At 23.5% G+C, this 16837-nt stretch overlaps 5 protein-coding genes across 5 annotated transcripts; 3 read left to right on the top strand and 2 right to left on the bottom strand. All coding sequences in view use genetic code 6, as the record gives it.

The window, feature by feature from the left end:
- Positions 1-805: 805 nt before the first annotated feature.
- On the bottom strand, positions 806-3645 carry TTHERM_00467580 (cyclic nucleotide-binding domain protein; the record flags this gene model as incomplete). Its single annotated transcript, XM_001025054.1, has 2 exons — positions 806-2724; positions 3120-3645. The coding sequence occupies 2 exons, from the start codon at positions 3643-3645 to the stop codon at positions 806-808; spliced, it is 2445 nt and encodes an 814-aa protein (XP_001025054.1).
- A 2193-nt stretch (positions 3646-5838) lies between these two features.
- Positions 5839-7203, top strand: TTHERM_00467570 (MFS transporter; the record flags this gene model as incomplete). Its single annotated transcript, XM_001025053.1, has 1 exon — positions 5839-7203. The coding sequence occupies one exon, from the start codon at positions 5839-5841 to the stop codon at positions 7201-7203; it is 1365 nt and encodes a 454-aa protein (XP_001025053.1).
- A 799-nt stretch (positions 7204-8002) lies between these two features.
- On the top strand, positions 8003-9124 carry TTHERM_00467560 (RING-type zinc-finger, LisH dimerization motif protein; the record flags this gene model as incomplete). The annotated part of the gene is made up of 2 exons (XM_001025052.3): positions 8003-8365; positions 8528-9124. The coding sequence occupies 2 exons, from the start codon at positions 8003-8005 to the stop codon at positions 9122-9124; spliced, it is 960 nt and encodes a 319-aa protein (XP_001025052.3).
- Positions 9125-10431: 1307 nt separating this feature from the next.
- On the top strand, positions 10432-13821 carry TTHERM_00467540 (G-patch domain protein; the record flags this gene model as incomplete). Its single annotated transcript, XM_001025050.2, has 2 exons — positions 10432-10929; positions 10972-13821. Exons 1-2 carry the CDS (start codon positions 10531-10533, stop codon positions 13819-13821), a joined length of 3249 nt encoding a protein of 1082 aa, XP_001025050.2. The 5' UTR covers positions 10432-10530.
- Positions 13822-14368: 547 nt separating this feature from the next.
- TTHERM_000467539 (hypothetical protein) lies at positions 14369-16640 on the bottom strand (the record flags this gene model as incomplete). The annotated part of the gene is made up of 7 exons (XM_012800256.1): positions 14369-14514; positions 14579-15275; positions 15339-15391; positions 15454-15823; positions 15876-15907; positions 15959-16142; positions 16200-16640. 7 exons carry the CDS (start codon positions 16638-16640, stop codon positions 14369-14371), a joined length of 1923 nt encoding a protein of 640 aa, XP_012655710.1.
- Between the last annotated feature and the right edge of the window lie 197 nt (positions 16641-16837).

The following is a 16837-nucleotide window of genomic DNA, read 5'->3' as shown; positions in this document are numbered from 1 at the left end:
AATTTTAAAAATGATTGTAAATAAAAATATGAAAAATAAATTAATAAAAAAAATATCACAAAACAAAATCTAAAGAATTCATATTATTATTATTATTATTAAAACTACTTTATGATTTTTATTTTTGAGAATAAATAAATTTTTTCATTTATATAGTAATAAGAATTCATGATATTTATTACTTAAAACTGTCCACATTATTTATCAGATATTTAAACTATAATTTTCTATATAATAATAATATAAATTCCTAAAATGGCGATCTTTTAATTCATTTAAAACTAAAAATCTAGTTGAAAATTTGTTAAGATAAATATTTTAAATAGCATTCATTTTCTAATCAATTTAAATCCATTATAAGTATGATAAAATCTAAAATAGCAGCAATTTATCATGTTATACTATTTTATTCTAGCAAATTATTGATAAATTTAATATATATTATGCTTTGAAATATATAATTTAAAATATTATTTTCAATTATGATAAATAAAACTTTAAATATAGGTAGCTGATCATAATATTAATTTAGAATAAAAGTTGAATTATTGTTATAACTATTATTTACATTATTTGTACAATAATTAGATTCAAAAACAAAAATGTTAAAAATAAATAAATTTTTTATTTAATTGATTATTGATTTTAATATAAAATTTTGATCTAATTTATTTGAATTATTTATAATAATATAAAATGATAATATTGTAAATTTTATTTATTTTAACAAAAATATTATTTTTATCAATGTAAAAGAAATCTTTTATATGATTGTTAGATTATTGTATCAAAAATCTTCAAATCTTCAGATTTTGAAGTTAGAGTTGTTGTTATGAGAATTATCAAATATGTATTAAACGAAGTTGCTTTTCTTTAGAGGTAGAGATTTTATGCTAGTGAGATTTTTGTTTGGGAAGGAGTTATTAGAATTGTTGCTACTATTTGATGTGTTATTGAAAATATTGTTGCTATTATTGTTATTATTATTACTGCTATTGCTGTTGTATAAGCTTTTATTTTTACTATTCTTATTAATGAAATAATGAGAAGACTTTATATTTGGAGGTGAAAGCATTCTACATGACAAAGGAGCTTTATTGATGTTTAATTAATCTTTAGCTTAATCAGCTTATATTTTTATGTAACTCAGCTTTGGTGTGGAGGAGTTTTTAGAAAGTCTATTTTGATTATTGTAAATGTTAAATTTAGAATGATGAATAGTATTTGGATGGTCATTTAGATTAGCAGATTGGGTAAGAGATCCTAAAGGAGTATTTGAATTGATAGGAGTATCAGAAAAAATGTCAAATGCATTTAAAATTTTTGGTTTAATATAAATAGCTGTGGACTTTTTGGAAGAATGTCTAGTTGAGATTTAAGAATCTTCTTTATGAGTAACAGAACTGCGCTAACTTTAACTTTAGCTTTAAACACTTCCAATTTTTTCACTATGATAGAGAGTGCTTGTGTTTATTTTATTATCTTCTTCCTCATTGTCGTTATCTAAGAAACTTACTGTAAATGTCCTTTTTAATCCGTTTAATTTTGGTTATTTAACTAAAGAAGAGGTTGTAGCATTCATAGGTTATTTCAAAACAGCAATTTCAACTTGCTCACTTTCTAAGCTGAAACGCTTAGTTGTGTCTTAATCTCCTAAAACTTACTTACTTTATTCTATTGTTTCCTATATTAATTTATTTTCCTAACGCTTTCTAAGATTAGCACTAATTGATCTCTAAAAATTCTAGTAAATTTTACTTTTTGTGGGAATTATTATCCTTCTCTTATTGGAAGATAATGGGCGAGCAGTTTTGAGAGCTTTATCTTAGTTTTCTATTTATGTTAAGTTGCCTTAGTTTTATGAATTAAGTAATCCAAATGAACCATTAACAGTATTATTATTGTTATTACTGCCGCTACTTTAAGACATTTTTTTAGAGAGGATAATTGAGTTGCATAGAGTAGTTTACTTTTACAAATTAGAAGATGATGGTGTATTTTGTATGCTAGAGATGTAATTATTTTGTTATAATGAAATAGGAGTGTTAATCTCTCTTTAAGAATGGTAAGATGAAAGTATTGAAGAACAGTCAAGAATAGTGTGTGATTATCTAAACATGCTTATTTGTGAATTAGAGGTAAGACTAGCCTAGGTTAAAGGAGATGGTATAGATTACTTAGTACCAGAATTACTGTTGCTCTAATAAAGAGACACAATTGTTTGCTTTTAAACGCTAGAAATAGGTTTATTACTTAATGATTTGAGATTAAGCATGAGATATAAGAAGTAGCGTTGTATTCTTGTCACAATTGTTTCAGGATCTAAAATTTAAACATTATGCTCATAAGACTTAGAATTCAAAAAGTTTTTGCACAAAATATATTATCCGGAGCCATAGCGATAAAGTTCAGTAATACTCTTTTAGATTTGTACTTGGCCAGACTTAACAAAATATAAATAATCTGTTGGCATTCCTTGTTGGATTAAGATTTCTCTTTGCTGGTATACATTTTCATCATAATAATGAGCAAAATACTCGGTTTCATACATCTCTTATTCTGATATTTTGATGTTCATCAAACTCTAGCTAAGAGCTTATATAAGAGTTTTCAACTTTAAAATGAAAGGCTAAAACATTAAGTCATATTTTTCTTGTGAAATAGAGACTACTATACAATCTGATAGTGCTTGAACACTTAATGATTAGTTAAAATCTAGCGATTCTATTTATAATTTAATTAAAATGAATTATTTTTTGATAAAAAAAATTTATTTAAATAGTGAGTGAATAGAAGGCTTTCTGGTTTTCCTTGATAGTTAAATTAATTTGTATTTTTTATTATTTAGAATTAATTCTAATGAAATTTAAATCCAAATTTTTTAACATTGAAATGTAGACTTTTGATTTTATTATTTTATTTAAATTAAAAATACCAAGCAAAAAAAATAACAAAACAAATAATTGATTGGTTGATTATGCTCTTCTAATAAATAACCAAAAATTGTCAAAAGATTTAAATTGTAATTGGGAACTTATTTTAGGAAAAATAAAATCTAAAATAAATAAATAAAAGAGTTTTTTTCAAACTATCAATTAATTAGAATTTTATAAAAGTACCTTTCAATTTCTGATATTCTTACTCCAATCTTCTAGCCTTAAAAACTAGGTGATTATTATAATCTTCTCTCGACCCAAATTATTCACCTAGATAAAGTTCTCTAATTGGTTTTGTTTTGTTTATCTTCATATCTTAAATTAGCTAGAAGGCTCTCTTTTTGTTTTCAGATGCATTAATTTAAGACTTTTCTTCTAGCTTTTAATAGAGAATTTATTTAGAAGTAATTTAATTTAGCTACTCATTTTATCTTGTGTAAACAACTTCTCCTCCAATAAGGAAGTACTTGATACCGTTGTGTTTTCCATCTTGGTAAATAAATTACTGAGGTTTAAACTCTTCGATTTATAATTGATCAATAAAGCGATAGAGCAGTGTATTGTATTTACGAAGGAGATAAATATCTTTAAACTGATCCAATCGAAGCAACAGATCAGAAAATATCTTTTACTCACCCTCAGTTATAATATGAAGATTTTTTAAGCCTCTTAAAATAGTTTATGCCGAGCTAAATATTTAAGTGCTCATTCAAGTATGCGAAACTTTTGAAAATACTACAGAATAATAAATGTTCGATTGTCTAGTTATCAAAAAGGAAAATAGCTTTTTTCTTTTTTTGTTTCTTTATTAATCTTAGATTGATTGATTGATTTATTTATTTATGATGAATATTATAAATTATCTTTTTTTCTTTTTGCAAGGATATTATGTATTTAATTGAAATTTTTAATTTACTTTTTTCTTAATTATTGTTTCTAAAATCTAATTATTTATTCATTTTTTAAATTCTGCAATTTAACAAACCATTGAAAAAAATACATATTTTTCTTGTGTGATAAAATTCAATATAAAAACATACACTTCGATTATAAAATTACATTCTAACAAAAAATCTTTGACTAAGTCAGTACAAAATTTTTCAGCTTACATAATCTTCTTATTTTACTTTTATATTTTTATCTTATTATAAAACGACGATCAAAGAATTTTTTTATGTTTTTTGAGGAGAGTTGAGAGAATTAATTTCTCTAAAAATATTGATTCAGTAATAAATTAAAACAGTTTCAATAAAGGCTCTAATTTAACTGCTTATTTGTTAACGCTAACTAAATTTTATTAGGTATGAGAAAAATAAACGAAAACTGCTTGATCACGTTATGAATAAAGTAGTTCTAGATGATTAATTTTGGTATTTAGACAATTTTATTTCATTTAAGATTTGAAAAAGTAAAAAGTTATGATAGATTTATTGTTTTATTTAATGATTAACTTAACCATTTGAAAATAATATATTTAACCTTTCAAAATTAGTTACTGAAGCTCTTTTCTTTCTTACATCTGAAAAAAGGATTATTTATTTAATAACAAGAAGTATTAAAGACTAAGGAGATGATTTACACTCATTCAAATAGAATTATTTAGGAAAATTGATTCAAAAGTACTGATTAGTTTATTTAAAATTACGAACAAATATTAATAAAATAAATAATCTAGAAAAAGCTATAAATCTCATTTACTAGATCATATTCATGTTAATAAACATAGAAATTTTAATTTTCGTCAGTTTCTACTCATTTATTAATTTAAATAAACTAACTAGCAAGCAGGATAATTCAATTCTAAAAGCAAATATTCTTAACTGATAAATAGAATACTTATTAGATTGTTTATCACTTAAAGCAAATCATTTAATTTGGTTACAAATACTTGCTTATCTAATTTCTAAAATAAATATCTGTATAGAATTTTCTTAATTAATGTAAAATATATTTGATATAAACAAAGTATATAAAACATATAAATGAGTTTATAGTTGAACATAAGACATTGATTAAGACTTTTATTGAAGATACCTATGTAAGAAAAAGTAATCCTTCTCAAATAAATTATTTTTCAATAGCTAAAATAAAAATATTTGATTATAATAACAATTTTTTAACTAAATAATTCTATAAGTTATTCAATTCTTGAAAGGAAATTTGAAAAAATAAAATAAATATTCAATAAAAGAGCATTGCTTAAATTAATGAATCAAATTTCAAATTCTTTTATTATATTTTAAACCAAAATAAATGTAATAGGTAGGTAATAGTCATAAAAATAGTTAAAAAATCTATTTCTAGATAGAATTAATTAACCTGAATTTTAATATTAAGACTAATTATGGTAAATTTCTTAATTTTTTTTACTTGATTCAAAAGTGTAATATAATTCATTCATGTTGTGCTAAATATATTTAACAAGCCTTTAATCTTATATTTTGTCAAATGCACTTTTTTTAATTCTTCAAAATAGAGAAATCGTCTAGTCTTTGCACTATTTACTTACATATTTAATATAAAAAATTATTGTAAGGAGAGAGAAAAAAATCAAAAATAGTTAGCAGTTTTAAGTACTACTTGATGGTAAAAAATTAATGAATTTTAAAAACAAATCTTTTATTAACTGTAAGTGTTTTTTTTTTTTTTTTGCTTAATTTAGAAGATTACGTATGGTATTTTTAAATTTAGCATGCCAATTTTTTTTTTTATTTTAATTTTTCGTGGATTTAAAAAGAGTTTTAAAATATTTTACAAAATAACAGGAATTAATTCCATAAAAATTTAGTATTATTGAGTAAAAAAGAACTTTTTTAATTCTAAAAGAAAACAATATTGTTTTTCTACTTTTGTTTAATTAATAAAACTCTTTATTTAAAGCATTCTCTTTTAAATTAGTTGAATGGGTGCTCTTGGAAATGTCGTCTATCTCAACAGTGTACTGTTGATATATTGCTCTGCTGTAAACAGTGCAATGGGTATTGTATCCTAAGTATTTGATGAGCGTGATTATTTAAACTTAGGCAACATCTCTCTTTTTGTTATCTATTTGGCATCAGGAATCAACAATCTGATTGCACCAACTTATGTTAAAAAAATTTAATACAGATATATTTTCGTATTGAGTTCTTTAGGGTATCTCTTTTTCTTGAGTGAGGGAATTTTAGTTTGTAGCTGTAACGACGAATACACTTATTTTTATTGTAGAAAACCAATAATTTACTCAATTATAGTTGTTGGTTCTGCAATTTGTGGGTTCTTATCCTCAATTTTGTATATTTGTTAAAATGAATATACATCAGAAAACACAAATGAATAAAACAAGAGTCTTTATTTTGGTATAGCTTGGGCTTTACTCTAAAGCTCATATATTGTTGGAAACGTATATTCTATGTTTTTCATTGAGCCTCTTGGCCAATTTGGATATTTCCTTTTAATGACAGGTATTGCTTCTGTGACTAGCTTATTTTTCTTGTTTATTTAAAAACCTCCTAAAAAACAGCAAATTTTAGACTCTGATAAAGTCCCTATCAACTTAGGAAGCTAAAGTCTTATAGATAAAAATGAAAACGAGTAATAATATAGACCAATAGAATCTGCTGAGGATTAATAGTAAGATTTTTATTCTTTACCACTAGGGCAATAGCTTAAGTCTATGTTTAATATCATGAGCCAGCCTGATATACGCCCGCTTTTATTTTATATGTTTTCAAGCGGTATAATTATGTCTTTTGGTTTTGGTGTCCTTTATAGAATAGTATAAGATAGTCTTTCATCTGATCTTTCAGACGAACAAGTTAATAAAAAGACTTTTACTGTGAATATAGTTTTGGGTTGTTTCGAGTTTTTCGGAGGTGCATTTGTTACTCCACTTGCTGATAAGCTAAATAAAAAAAGAATAGCTATTTCAACAAATTTATTATTTGAGGCTGCAATAATAGGAAGTATAATAGCTCACTATGAAAAGAATTATTTGTTGTGCTTCTTTGTTGCTGCTTTATGGGGAATGACTGACTGTACTACTCAAAGCATGAATTGTAATTTAATCTCCACAAAATTTGGAGATGATGTACGTATTTTTGGAATTTGGAACTTAGTTTAGTGTGTAGGTGCATTTATTGGCATGATTTTCTCAATCATATTTAAATAACTAAATATAATCTATTATCTTTTAGTAGTGGCTGCAATTTAAATGATAACAAATGTTGCTCTCTCTACTTTCAAACTTAAAAACAAGGATTAATCAGAAAAACTCCACTCAGAGTGAAGATTAAAGCAATACATAAATAAATAGATAAAATATATTTTAATTCATACTCAAAAGTTATTGTTCTTTTGTTACTGATGTACTTAGAGTGATTATATATGTTAACTTTCTTATAACTTAAAAAAAAATTATAATTTCAGAAAAAATAACAACAAACATTAATTCCTTAATTTTAATCAAATTTAAAAAATTAATTTATTAAATAAATGAAATCAAACTGTTTTAAAATGAATTTTTGTTTAACATATTTTAAATTTATTTTGCTGATAAAATCAAAAGAATTATTTTAGATAATTCATTGAATCTTTTATTGACCTTCTTGATATTTATTTATAACTGATATGATATAAATATTTTTATAGAAGAAACCTTTAAATTGAAGAAGGTTTTTTGAATTGTTAATAAATTTGATTTTTTATACTTTGTAATTAAAATAATAAATATATTATAAATAAACAGTAAAAGAAGCACAAAGAAGAACTATAAAAATATTAATTAATGCTTGAAAGATACATGAAAGTATGCTTGTATAATTAATTATGCATGAGCTGACAAATACAAAAAACTCTTTCATTAATTTAGATTTTCTTTTTAATATCAAGAATTTGATAATTTAAAATATAATAAAAATTCAAATTTTTACTCGCTAATTAGTTAATTAATTATTTAATCAATTTCAATATAAAAGGCTAAGATTCACAACTCATAAAAAATAATTAATATTTTAAAAATAAAAGAAAATAGTTGATTGACTAAAGCAGATTCAATAATAAGTAAAAATAGGTAATTGTAAATAAAGATGTAAGTAAATACAAGAATACAGAATCCAACAAACTACTTTTTCAACCAAGCACCTAAAGAAGCTGAAGATTATTCAGATAAAATTAATGAATTCACAAAAAAGCTTATTAATACTGATACCTGCGTTTTATGCAAATAAGATTTCAACTTTACAACACATCTTCCTAGAATTTTGATTCACTGCGGTCATACTTTTTGCACCTAATGCTTAAAAAATTTCCACAAAAATAACAGAGTTAGATGTCCTATGTGTCTTAAGTTAGTTAAATAAATTGAAACAATTGAAAGACTTCCAGTTAATCACACCATCTTTCATAAATTAGCAGATTAATACAATAAAAAATGCGAACAAAATGGCGAGGTAAGTTATTCTTGAATAAATTTACTTTAAATATTTTATTTTCAAGTTATTTAATTCAATTTAAGTTAAAAAAGCATATTTTTTTACTAATTCATTTTAATTGTTTATATACTTGCCATCTACCTCAAAGAGAAATTTAATTTCATATATTTATATTAATAGGGTTAGATTGATGCATAAGCTGTTTTATACTAATAATTTGAAGCAAGTTAAATGATTGGAAAGCAAAAACAATAGTCTTATCAATAATAACCATATTAATATGATTAACAATAATTTGTTGGACCTGATGGTTTACCTTAAAAAATGCCTGTCAGGATTGATGAAGAATCTGGCTTAGAATGGTGTGAATATCACTACGATAGAATTAAACATTTCTTATGTATGTATCACAAAGAAACTTGCTGCAGAGTATGTGGTGAACTACTCCATGCTAAGAGTGAATGTTAGGTTATGGATCTATATGAAGTCGAAGATATGCATGCTTTCTTAAATGACTTTTACAAGAAAAATAATTTTTATGAATAATAAGCTTTGAACTAAGAGCTTATGGAAGCTACTTTGAAAAATAATGGGTAAAATTATGGAGCAGGTGAAGGAACTAAGCCTATTCCTGGTGTTGATCCCAATTAACTTGTCGTTGGAGATTACTCATTTAAAGAGGATGGAGATGATGATGAGGATGAAGGAGAGTATGAAGATGATGATGAAGCTGAATTTGAAGATGAAGGAGACTATGAAGATGAAGAAAGAAATTGATTTTATAAATCTTCTAACTTTTGAGCAATAATAATTATTTTCTAATTAATTAATTTAATAAAGTATAATAAAATGTTTAAGTAAATAAATAAATTACTTGAAATATTTATTTTTGATCTATTAGTAATATTATGATTTCAATTACTATATGTATTCCCAATATATTTTTTATGTTAATCTATCTATAGTATATGGATCATATGCATGTATACAAGTATAATTAGTCCGTCCTATTCAGTTTTTATAAATTAGCTTAAAATATTTTAATTTTATATTATATATTGATTAATAATAAATAATTGTTACAAAAAATTAAAATATCATTGAATACAAAAGAGTTTTGAAGTTATGTTATCTAAGAACACAATAATCTTTTTGTTTAATTACTATTTTTAGAATTTTAAACTTATGTTAAAAACAATTTTATTTAAAATTTTATTAATTTATTAGTAAGTAACTCAACAAGTAAAATAAGTAAATTTAATTTTTAATATTAATAGATATATCATTTACATATATTCAAATTTGGATAAATTAAATTTCTTTAATTATCAATTTCTTTTTAACAAATGAGCTATTTATCAATTAAATATATTAATTTTGATTATTTAAAATATTATGCTATTTTTATAAAATAACCATATTTAATCTAATTTTTATAATTTTTTTATTCATATTAACATACTAAAATTTACCTTACTTTTAATAAATTTCTTTTAATTTCATTTAAAAAATATTTTCTCATCATGATTACTTCTATATGTCTTATGAAAATAAAATGTTTGATAAAATAAAGAAAATGCTATTTTATAATAAATATTTATTTATATTTGTTTTTTAACTATTTTGATTTTAAATGATCCAGTAAAGCATTAAATTATTTTATTTAAAATCTTTTCTATCATGATTATTTTTATGATATTTTTTTATAATATTTCATAAATTAAGTTAATTTATTTTTAAAATAATTAAAATATTGAGAAAAATAAATTAATAATTTTATTTTTTTAATGTCATTCGTATTTTTTAATATATTTTATTTTACATTTAAAATATTTTAAATACTTTTATTTAATTGAAGATTTTTTTTCTTCTTAATAAGCCCTGTTTATTAAAATCAATAAAATGATAATCTGTCATGATGTTTATGTGAGTTTTTTTTGCATTTTTTAGCTATTTTAATTTCGTTTATTTCGATAAAACATTAATTTATTTAATTTAAAATAGATTATTTAAAGTATGTAATAGGTTTACTATAAATGAATTTGTGTCTACAAATAGAAATATTAATATTGAGTATATTGATAATAAAAATTATAGTTTATCAATAATTTATCTTTAATTAAATTGAAGGAGTAATTCTTGCAATTCAAAAAGAAAAATAAGTTTTCAAAAGAGTTAAAATAATGAGCTACTAGAAAGACTATAATACTACAGGTTTTAATATGGATGATGAATTTGGCTCTCATATTGATGAAAACGGTTTTATTTCATTCACTAAATAAAAACCTAAAAAACTATCAAAGGAAGATTAGATATATGGAATTTGGAATTAAGAAGTTGAAGAAAGTGTATTTAAAGGATCAAAGCAATTAGCAAAAACCACATTAGCTATGAATTTCAGGAAGAGTGGGTTGTACGAACATAATTCAGAAACAGGTATTAAAGTAAAATATGCTAATCAGTAACAGTCATCAACTGTATAGAAAGAAGATCAGTAATCTAAGAAATCGAACGATATAAAATAAAATACTGATAATTAAAAAAAGGTATCTAAATAGAAAAAGTCTGTGAAATTTGATGAAGTAAATTTATAAGAAAATGAATTATTAAAAAAAAAGAAATAGTTGTAATAGTAGTAGAGATTTGAGGATGGCTTCGATCCTCTTTTGTATGATGTTGAAATATAAGAAGAGGATGAAGAGGAAGAAGAGAAGAGCGATAATGAAGAAGACAAATTTAGTCATTAAAATCTGTACCACTAAAAAAACAAGCAAAATTACAAGCAAATGTTTTAGAGAGGAGGAAGAATTTCAAAGAATGATGAAGACGATGAAAATGACTTTAGAGAAAGGGAAGAATATGAGGAAGAAGATGAAGATAATGACGATGATGATGTTGAAGGCTTTTAAAGAAAAAACAAGAATAAGCTTTTCTTTAAATCTACTTCATCAAAAAAATAAGAAAAGAATAAACTGAAATCTATTTTAAAATAGAAGAATAGTAACTAGTAACAAGGAAATGATTTTGATAATGATTTGCAAGATTTAGACGAATTAGGTGATGGTAGTGGTGAAGAAAATAATGATTAAGAGATTGATGATGAGGATGCTTATGAAGATCAAGATGAAAAATTCTAATTTAAAAAAGCTTCTAAATCATCTTAGATTCATCTAACAAAAGAATAAATGAGAAAGAAGAAAATATTTAATTTTAAAAGGAATAAAGAAGATGATGAAGATGCTATTTTTGAAGAATAAACTTAGCAATTCAACTTACCTCTGAGATTTGGGTAGCAAAGAAAATAATTCAAAAAGAAAACTGATTAAGAAATAGAAGAGGAGTCTAAGGCTATAGTAAATTTGGAAACATAATAGGAAATGATTGAAGCTAAAATGCACAAAGAAAATTATGGAAAAGGTTTTGATATGCTTTAAAAAATGGGTTTTAAACTTGGAAAAGGTATTGGTAAAGAAGAGCAAGGTCGTGCAAAACCTGTTGAAGCTTAATTCAAACAGAGTTTTACAATGTAAGACAATTACAAGCAAATGGAAGCTGAGAATAAGAAGCTGCTTAAAGAATATGGTATTGATGTAGAAGCAGAAATAGACGAGTTCGAAACAGCTTATAGTGAATTTAAAAAGAATCAGTCAGAATTTGGAGATTACGATGATGAGAATACTATTGAGTTTGAAAAAACTTATGTTAAAAGAAATGACGAGAATAAGCGTTTCCCCAACCGCTTTTTCGCTCACTTAAATAAAAAGAGCAAGCAAGCAAAGCAAGGTAGTATGACAGATATCGGGGATTCAAATATTAAAAGTGATAATTCATTACCAGGTTCTTCTAATTTTTCTGGTGTATAAAGTATGAAAATTATAGATATGAGAGGCGATAGCTCTGTGACTTATGATGGCGCAAAAGGAGATGCTTATACTAATTTCTTTGCTGCTAGTAAAATTTTAGATAGCAAATCCTTAGCTAAGCAAGAAAATCCAATATTTTCAGAAATGCTCTATAACTTAAAGAATAAATTAGATAAATCTAAAGGAAAGAAAATGAATTTATCCTCAAAAATTAAAACAGAATCCGATCGTATAGTTACAGTTTAATACGAAGAATAGTAGTTAACAGAGAAGCAAAATAGCCATAAAAAAGTTATGAATCAAACAGTAACTCTTTTGAATAATCTTTAATAAATGAGATAAGATGAAAATAATCTGAACGGTGATGATGTTTATAAGCACTTCAAAGAAATGTTTGAAAACTGTGGAGAACAATTTATTCATTACAATTTAGAATAACTTTTAGTCAAATAGATCACTCAAAGTTTAAAAATATAATTTTAGAACTCAATTTATAAACAAAATCTTAAATCTTAGTCAAATAATATCGAAACTGAAGTAGAAGAAGAAGAATAAGAAATTAGTTTATAGAAAACAACAGAAGACTTTGGCTACGACATTGAGGGATCAAGCATAAAAAACAAGTCTATTCTTTAACAATCTTAAGACTTTTAAATTATGTAGTTTGATTAAACTGAAATAAAAAAATCTGTTTAGCTCATTTAATAAGTTGAAAAGCTTTTAACTAAAATATTCTTATTTAAGCAAAACTCAAATTTACACAGATACGAAAGTGAGTTATCAGGAAATATTTATTTGTAGAGAGACACAAATTTGAATGAAAAAAATGAGAGAATCATATAGAGATATATTTAATTTATAATTAACCACTCATTTATGCCTCATTTAAAGAATTTCATGATAAAATAATTTAATCCTACTAACTTAAGAAGTAATAATTAAATCATAGATTGCCTTGAGGAGTACTAAAAAGTTCTCCCCAAAGCAGTTATTTCTGATCTAGTATAAAGTTTCATCTTGCCTAAATTAAATGATGCTGTTAAAAAGTGGCATCCTTCTACAAAGGCAGAAGGCAAGAACACTTAAGCGGATGTAGATTTATGGCTCATCCCCTGGATTACAATTATTTCTCCTATTGATCTTCTGAAAGACACCTTTAAACTAGTGCTAGCTAAATACTCTTAGGTTTTATCCAAATGGGAAATTTAAGATAAAAGCATGTTTGAAAAGTTAAAACCCTGGAAACAGATTATATCTGAATCTTAATGGAACGATTTAATGCTTAAGCAGATAATTCCTAAATTATAATTTTATTTAGACTAACTTGAGATAAATCCAAGTGAATAAAAGGATTTAGATGTAATTGAGAATATAGTATTATGGTGCGATCTAATTTAACCTAAAGATGTTACTAGCATAATGGAAGACACTTTATTAGTCAAATTGGCTGAAGTTCTAATGGAGTGGTTATCTAGTGAGGGAGCAGAAAAGTAAGAAATAAAATCTTGGCTTTAAAGCTGGGAGTCACTTCTTGGAGATAAAATTATGGAAATAGAAATCTTTTAGGATACATTCAACTAGTTCTTTTTAAAATTAGATGAATTAAATTGAAAATAATTTCAATAAAATTGAAACAAATTAAGTAAAATTTGAATTTAATCAAATTTGACTGAGCTTATTAATTATTTATTATTTTTATTATTTTCAATTATTATTTTTTTTAGAAAAAAAATTAATGTGTATAAATAAAACTATCATTTTTTAAAGCAATTATTTTAAATAAACCCTTTCATAATAATATAAGTGAGCTATCCTTTATTTTAATAGCCTTTTCTTAACTAAATCAACTTCAATATAATTGAAGAAATTAAATAATCTATCCTTGATTATTTGTAATAAAATTTTACCTTACAATTTATACATTTTTATCAAAAACTTAAGTAAAATTGTATTTTTATCTTTATAATTGTTTATACATTAAAAAAAAATTAACTGGCTTTAGACTAATCAGATAAATGAAATGTTTACTTATTTTATTAATAGTGAAAGCTATCATCGATAATTAAATTTTATTAATTAAACACAAAAAACTCTAAATGCTATACATATATATATTTATTTGACTCAACAATAATTAAAAGAATTTATTCTAATTATTTCAATTTTCAGAAACCATGTCTAATGGTTTTTCTTTTTGTTTTTCAACTTCCATTTCTTGATTTATTTTTTTCTTTTACTTTTCATGACAAATATGGCATAATGTACCAACAACTGAGTCTCCTTTACACTTGGTGTGATAATCCTCTGTTAGATTGATTATTTTAAATGAATATAATATTATAGAAAAAATATATTTTTAAATAATTACTTGTGCATGTTGTGCAAGTTTCGTATTCTTGTAATTTCTTTATATTTAAATTACATTTGTTGCAAACTCTTAATTTAAACAAAGCTGTATTTTTGGAAGGGACAGATACATTTTGGTTAGATTGTTATATTGGTTTAGATAAAATAGGAACACTTGTTTACTCTTTTTCAGCAGACATTTCATTTTTATGTAAGCTTTCTTATACACTAAGTTATACACTTGCTGTGTCTAAATCGTAATTAGGTTTTAACTTTTTATCAGTTATATTCATAGAGTCCTCCTCTATATCTGAGTCCTTTCCTACTTTACGCTTTTTAGTTTTGTTATTATTTACGTTGTTAGCTTTCTTATTAGTTTGCTTCATTTGAATTTATTAATTTTCCAAATCTTCTATTTTAGAATTAAGTATTTTTATCTACTCTTTAAGGGAGTTTACTTCATTTTCTAAAGATTAAGATTTTCCGAACCAAAAGTTTTTCTGCTATAATGCTTCGAATTTTTCATTATCATTTTAAATCATTTTTTCATCCATTTCTATAAATTTTTACATCATACTCTGATATAGTGTTTCACTGTTATTTTTTTAATTTTCATCTTAATTAGCAGAGAGATTGCTAATTTCTTCATGATTCTTTTTAGCTTCTTCTAATTAATGCTCACTTAGTTCTTGATTTAATTTGACAACTTGCTCTCTTAGCTAAATTTATTGAGTTCAAAAAACATTAATTTTACTTAATTGAGAATTTTAAAAATATTTTACAGAGGTGTTTTCTAAAATAAGTTCTTCATTCTACTTTTTGTATTTCTCAATAACTATTTTGAAATGATATAAATAAATAAAGATATCTAAAATTAACAAAAAAACAATTAATTACTTGGGTTATTGTTAATTTACTAGAATACCTCTTTCAAATCTTTTTAGTAAGAGACTAGAGAGTTTATGAATTTATTTTATTGATTTCCATATTCATCAAATATACCCTCCTCTTGTCTCCTTTAAGCTTATAAAAGCTTGTATTCTCTTATTTGTTTTTCTAGATTTTCATTGAGATCATAATTTTCATTACTCAATTCTAAATTTTTTTCAATTAAGGACTGATTTTCTATTTCTTTTTTCTCCAATTTACTGTTTAAAATCAAAACTTATCTTTGCAATTCCTCTATTTTTTCCTTTTATTCAAGCAATTACGTTTTCCATTCACCATTAATTTCTAATGTGAAGTCTTAATTTGATTAAATTTTTTACTATTTTAAATTTAAAAAACATAAATAATTTTAGCAGATAAACAATTTTTACTATTTTCTTTTCAAAAGCACTTTACTGTTCATCTATAATTTTACAAAAAATAATAAGCTTATAATAAATAAAATAAAGTTTACCCAATAATTATTGAAATTTTTTGTTCACTTGCTTATATTCTATAAGCTCTGTCTCTTGCATATTTATTTTTTATTCTAAATTTTTTAATTTCCTTTATTATTCAGCTAACTCCTCTTCCTTTTGAGATATAACAAAATCTTTTTGTTTAAGTTTCATCCTGAATTCTTCATTTTAACTATCTTTCTATATAGAAACACAATCAATCAATCAAACAGAATAAATTAATTATAAATAAATTACAAATATATTCAACTCATTTAGTTTTTGTTGTTAAATCTACTCCTATGCATACTAATCTCTAACATTATTCTTATTTAGTAATTATTTATTTATATCATTCAAGTTTTGAGATATTAGATTTTCTTTCTCTTATTTATTACTATGTAAAACAATATTATCTAAATGCTTATGAAAATCCATAAACTTTTAGCGTTCTGTTGAGCTAAATAAGTTGTTATTTTCATTTCTTTTATCAAAATTTTGATACGAATTATTGCTGAATTCAATTTTTTCATCAATTAATGTTGAGCGTGAGTCTTTTATCTAATCTGATATACTAATTTTCATTTATTCTAATACAGGACTATCATCTTGAATAATTATAGACTCATGAATTTATTGATTTCCTAAGCTGGCCTTTTTTTAAGGTGTTTTTTATGGTCCTATGTTTTCTACTTCCATATTCTATAATTTGATTAAACAATCCTAAGTATATTTATTTTTTTTATAAATCTTTACAAAATTAAATTAATTTACTTTTTTAAAAACTTATTAGTATATCTTAATATATTAAAATTTAGCAGAATTTCAGAGACAAGATTATTTATTATCAAACAAACAAACAAAAAATAATTAAACAATCAAAAAAACAAAAAAAC

The sequence above is a fragment of the Tetrahymena thermophila genome (assembly GCF_000189635.1).
Source record: "Tetrahymena thermophila SB210 genomic scaffold scf_8254371, whole genome shotgun sequence".
NCBI lineage: Eukaryota > Ciliophora > Oligohymenophorea > Hymenostomatida > Tetrahymenidae > Tetrahymena > Tetrahymena thermophila.
This window is presented reverse-complemented; position numbering and strand designations above follow the sequence as displayed.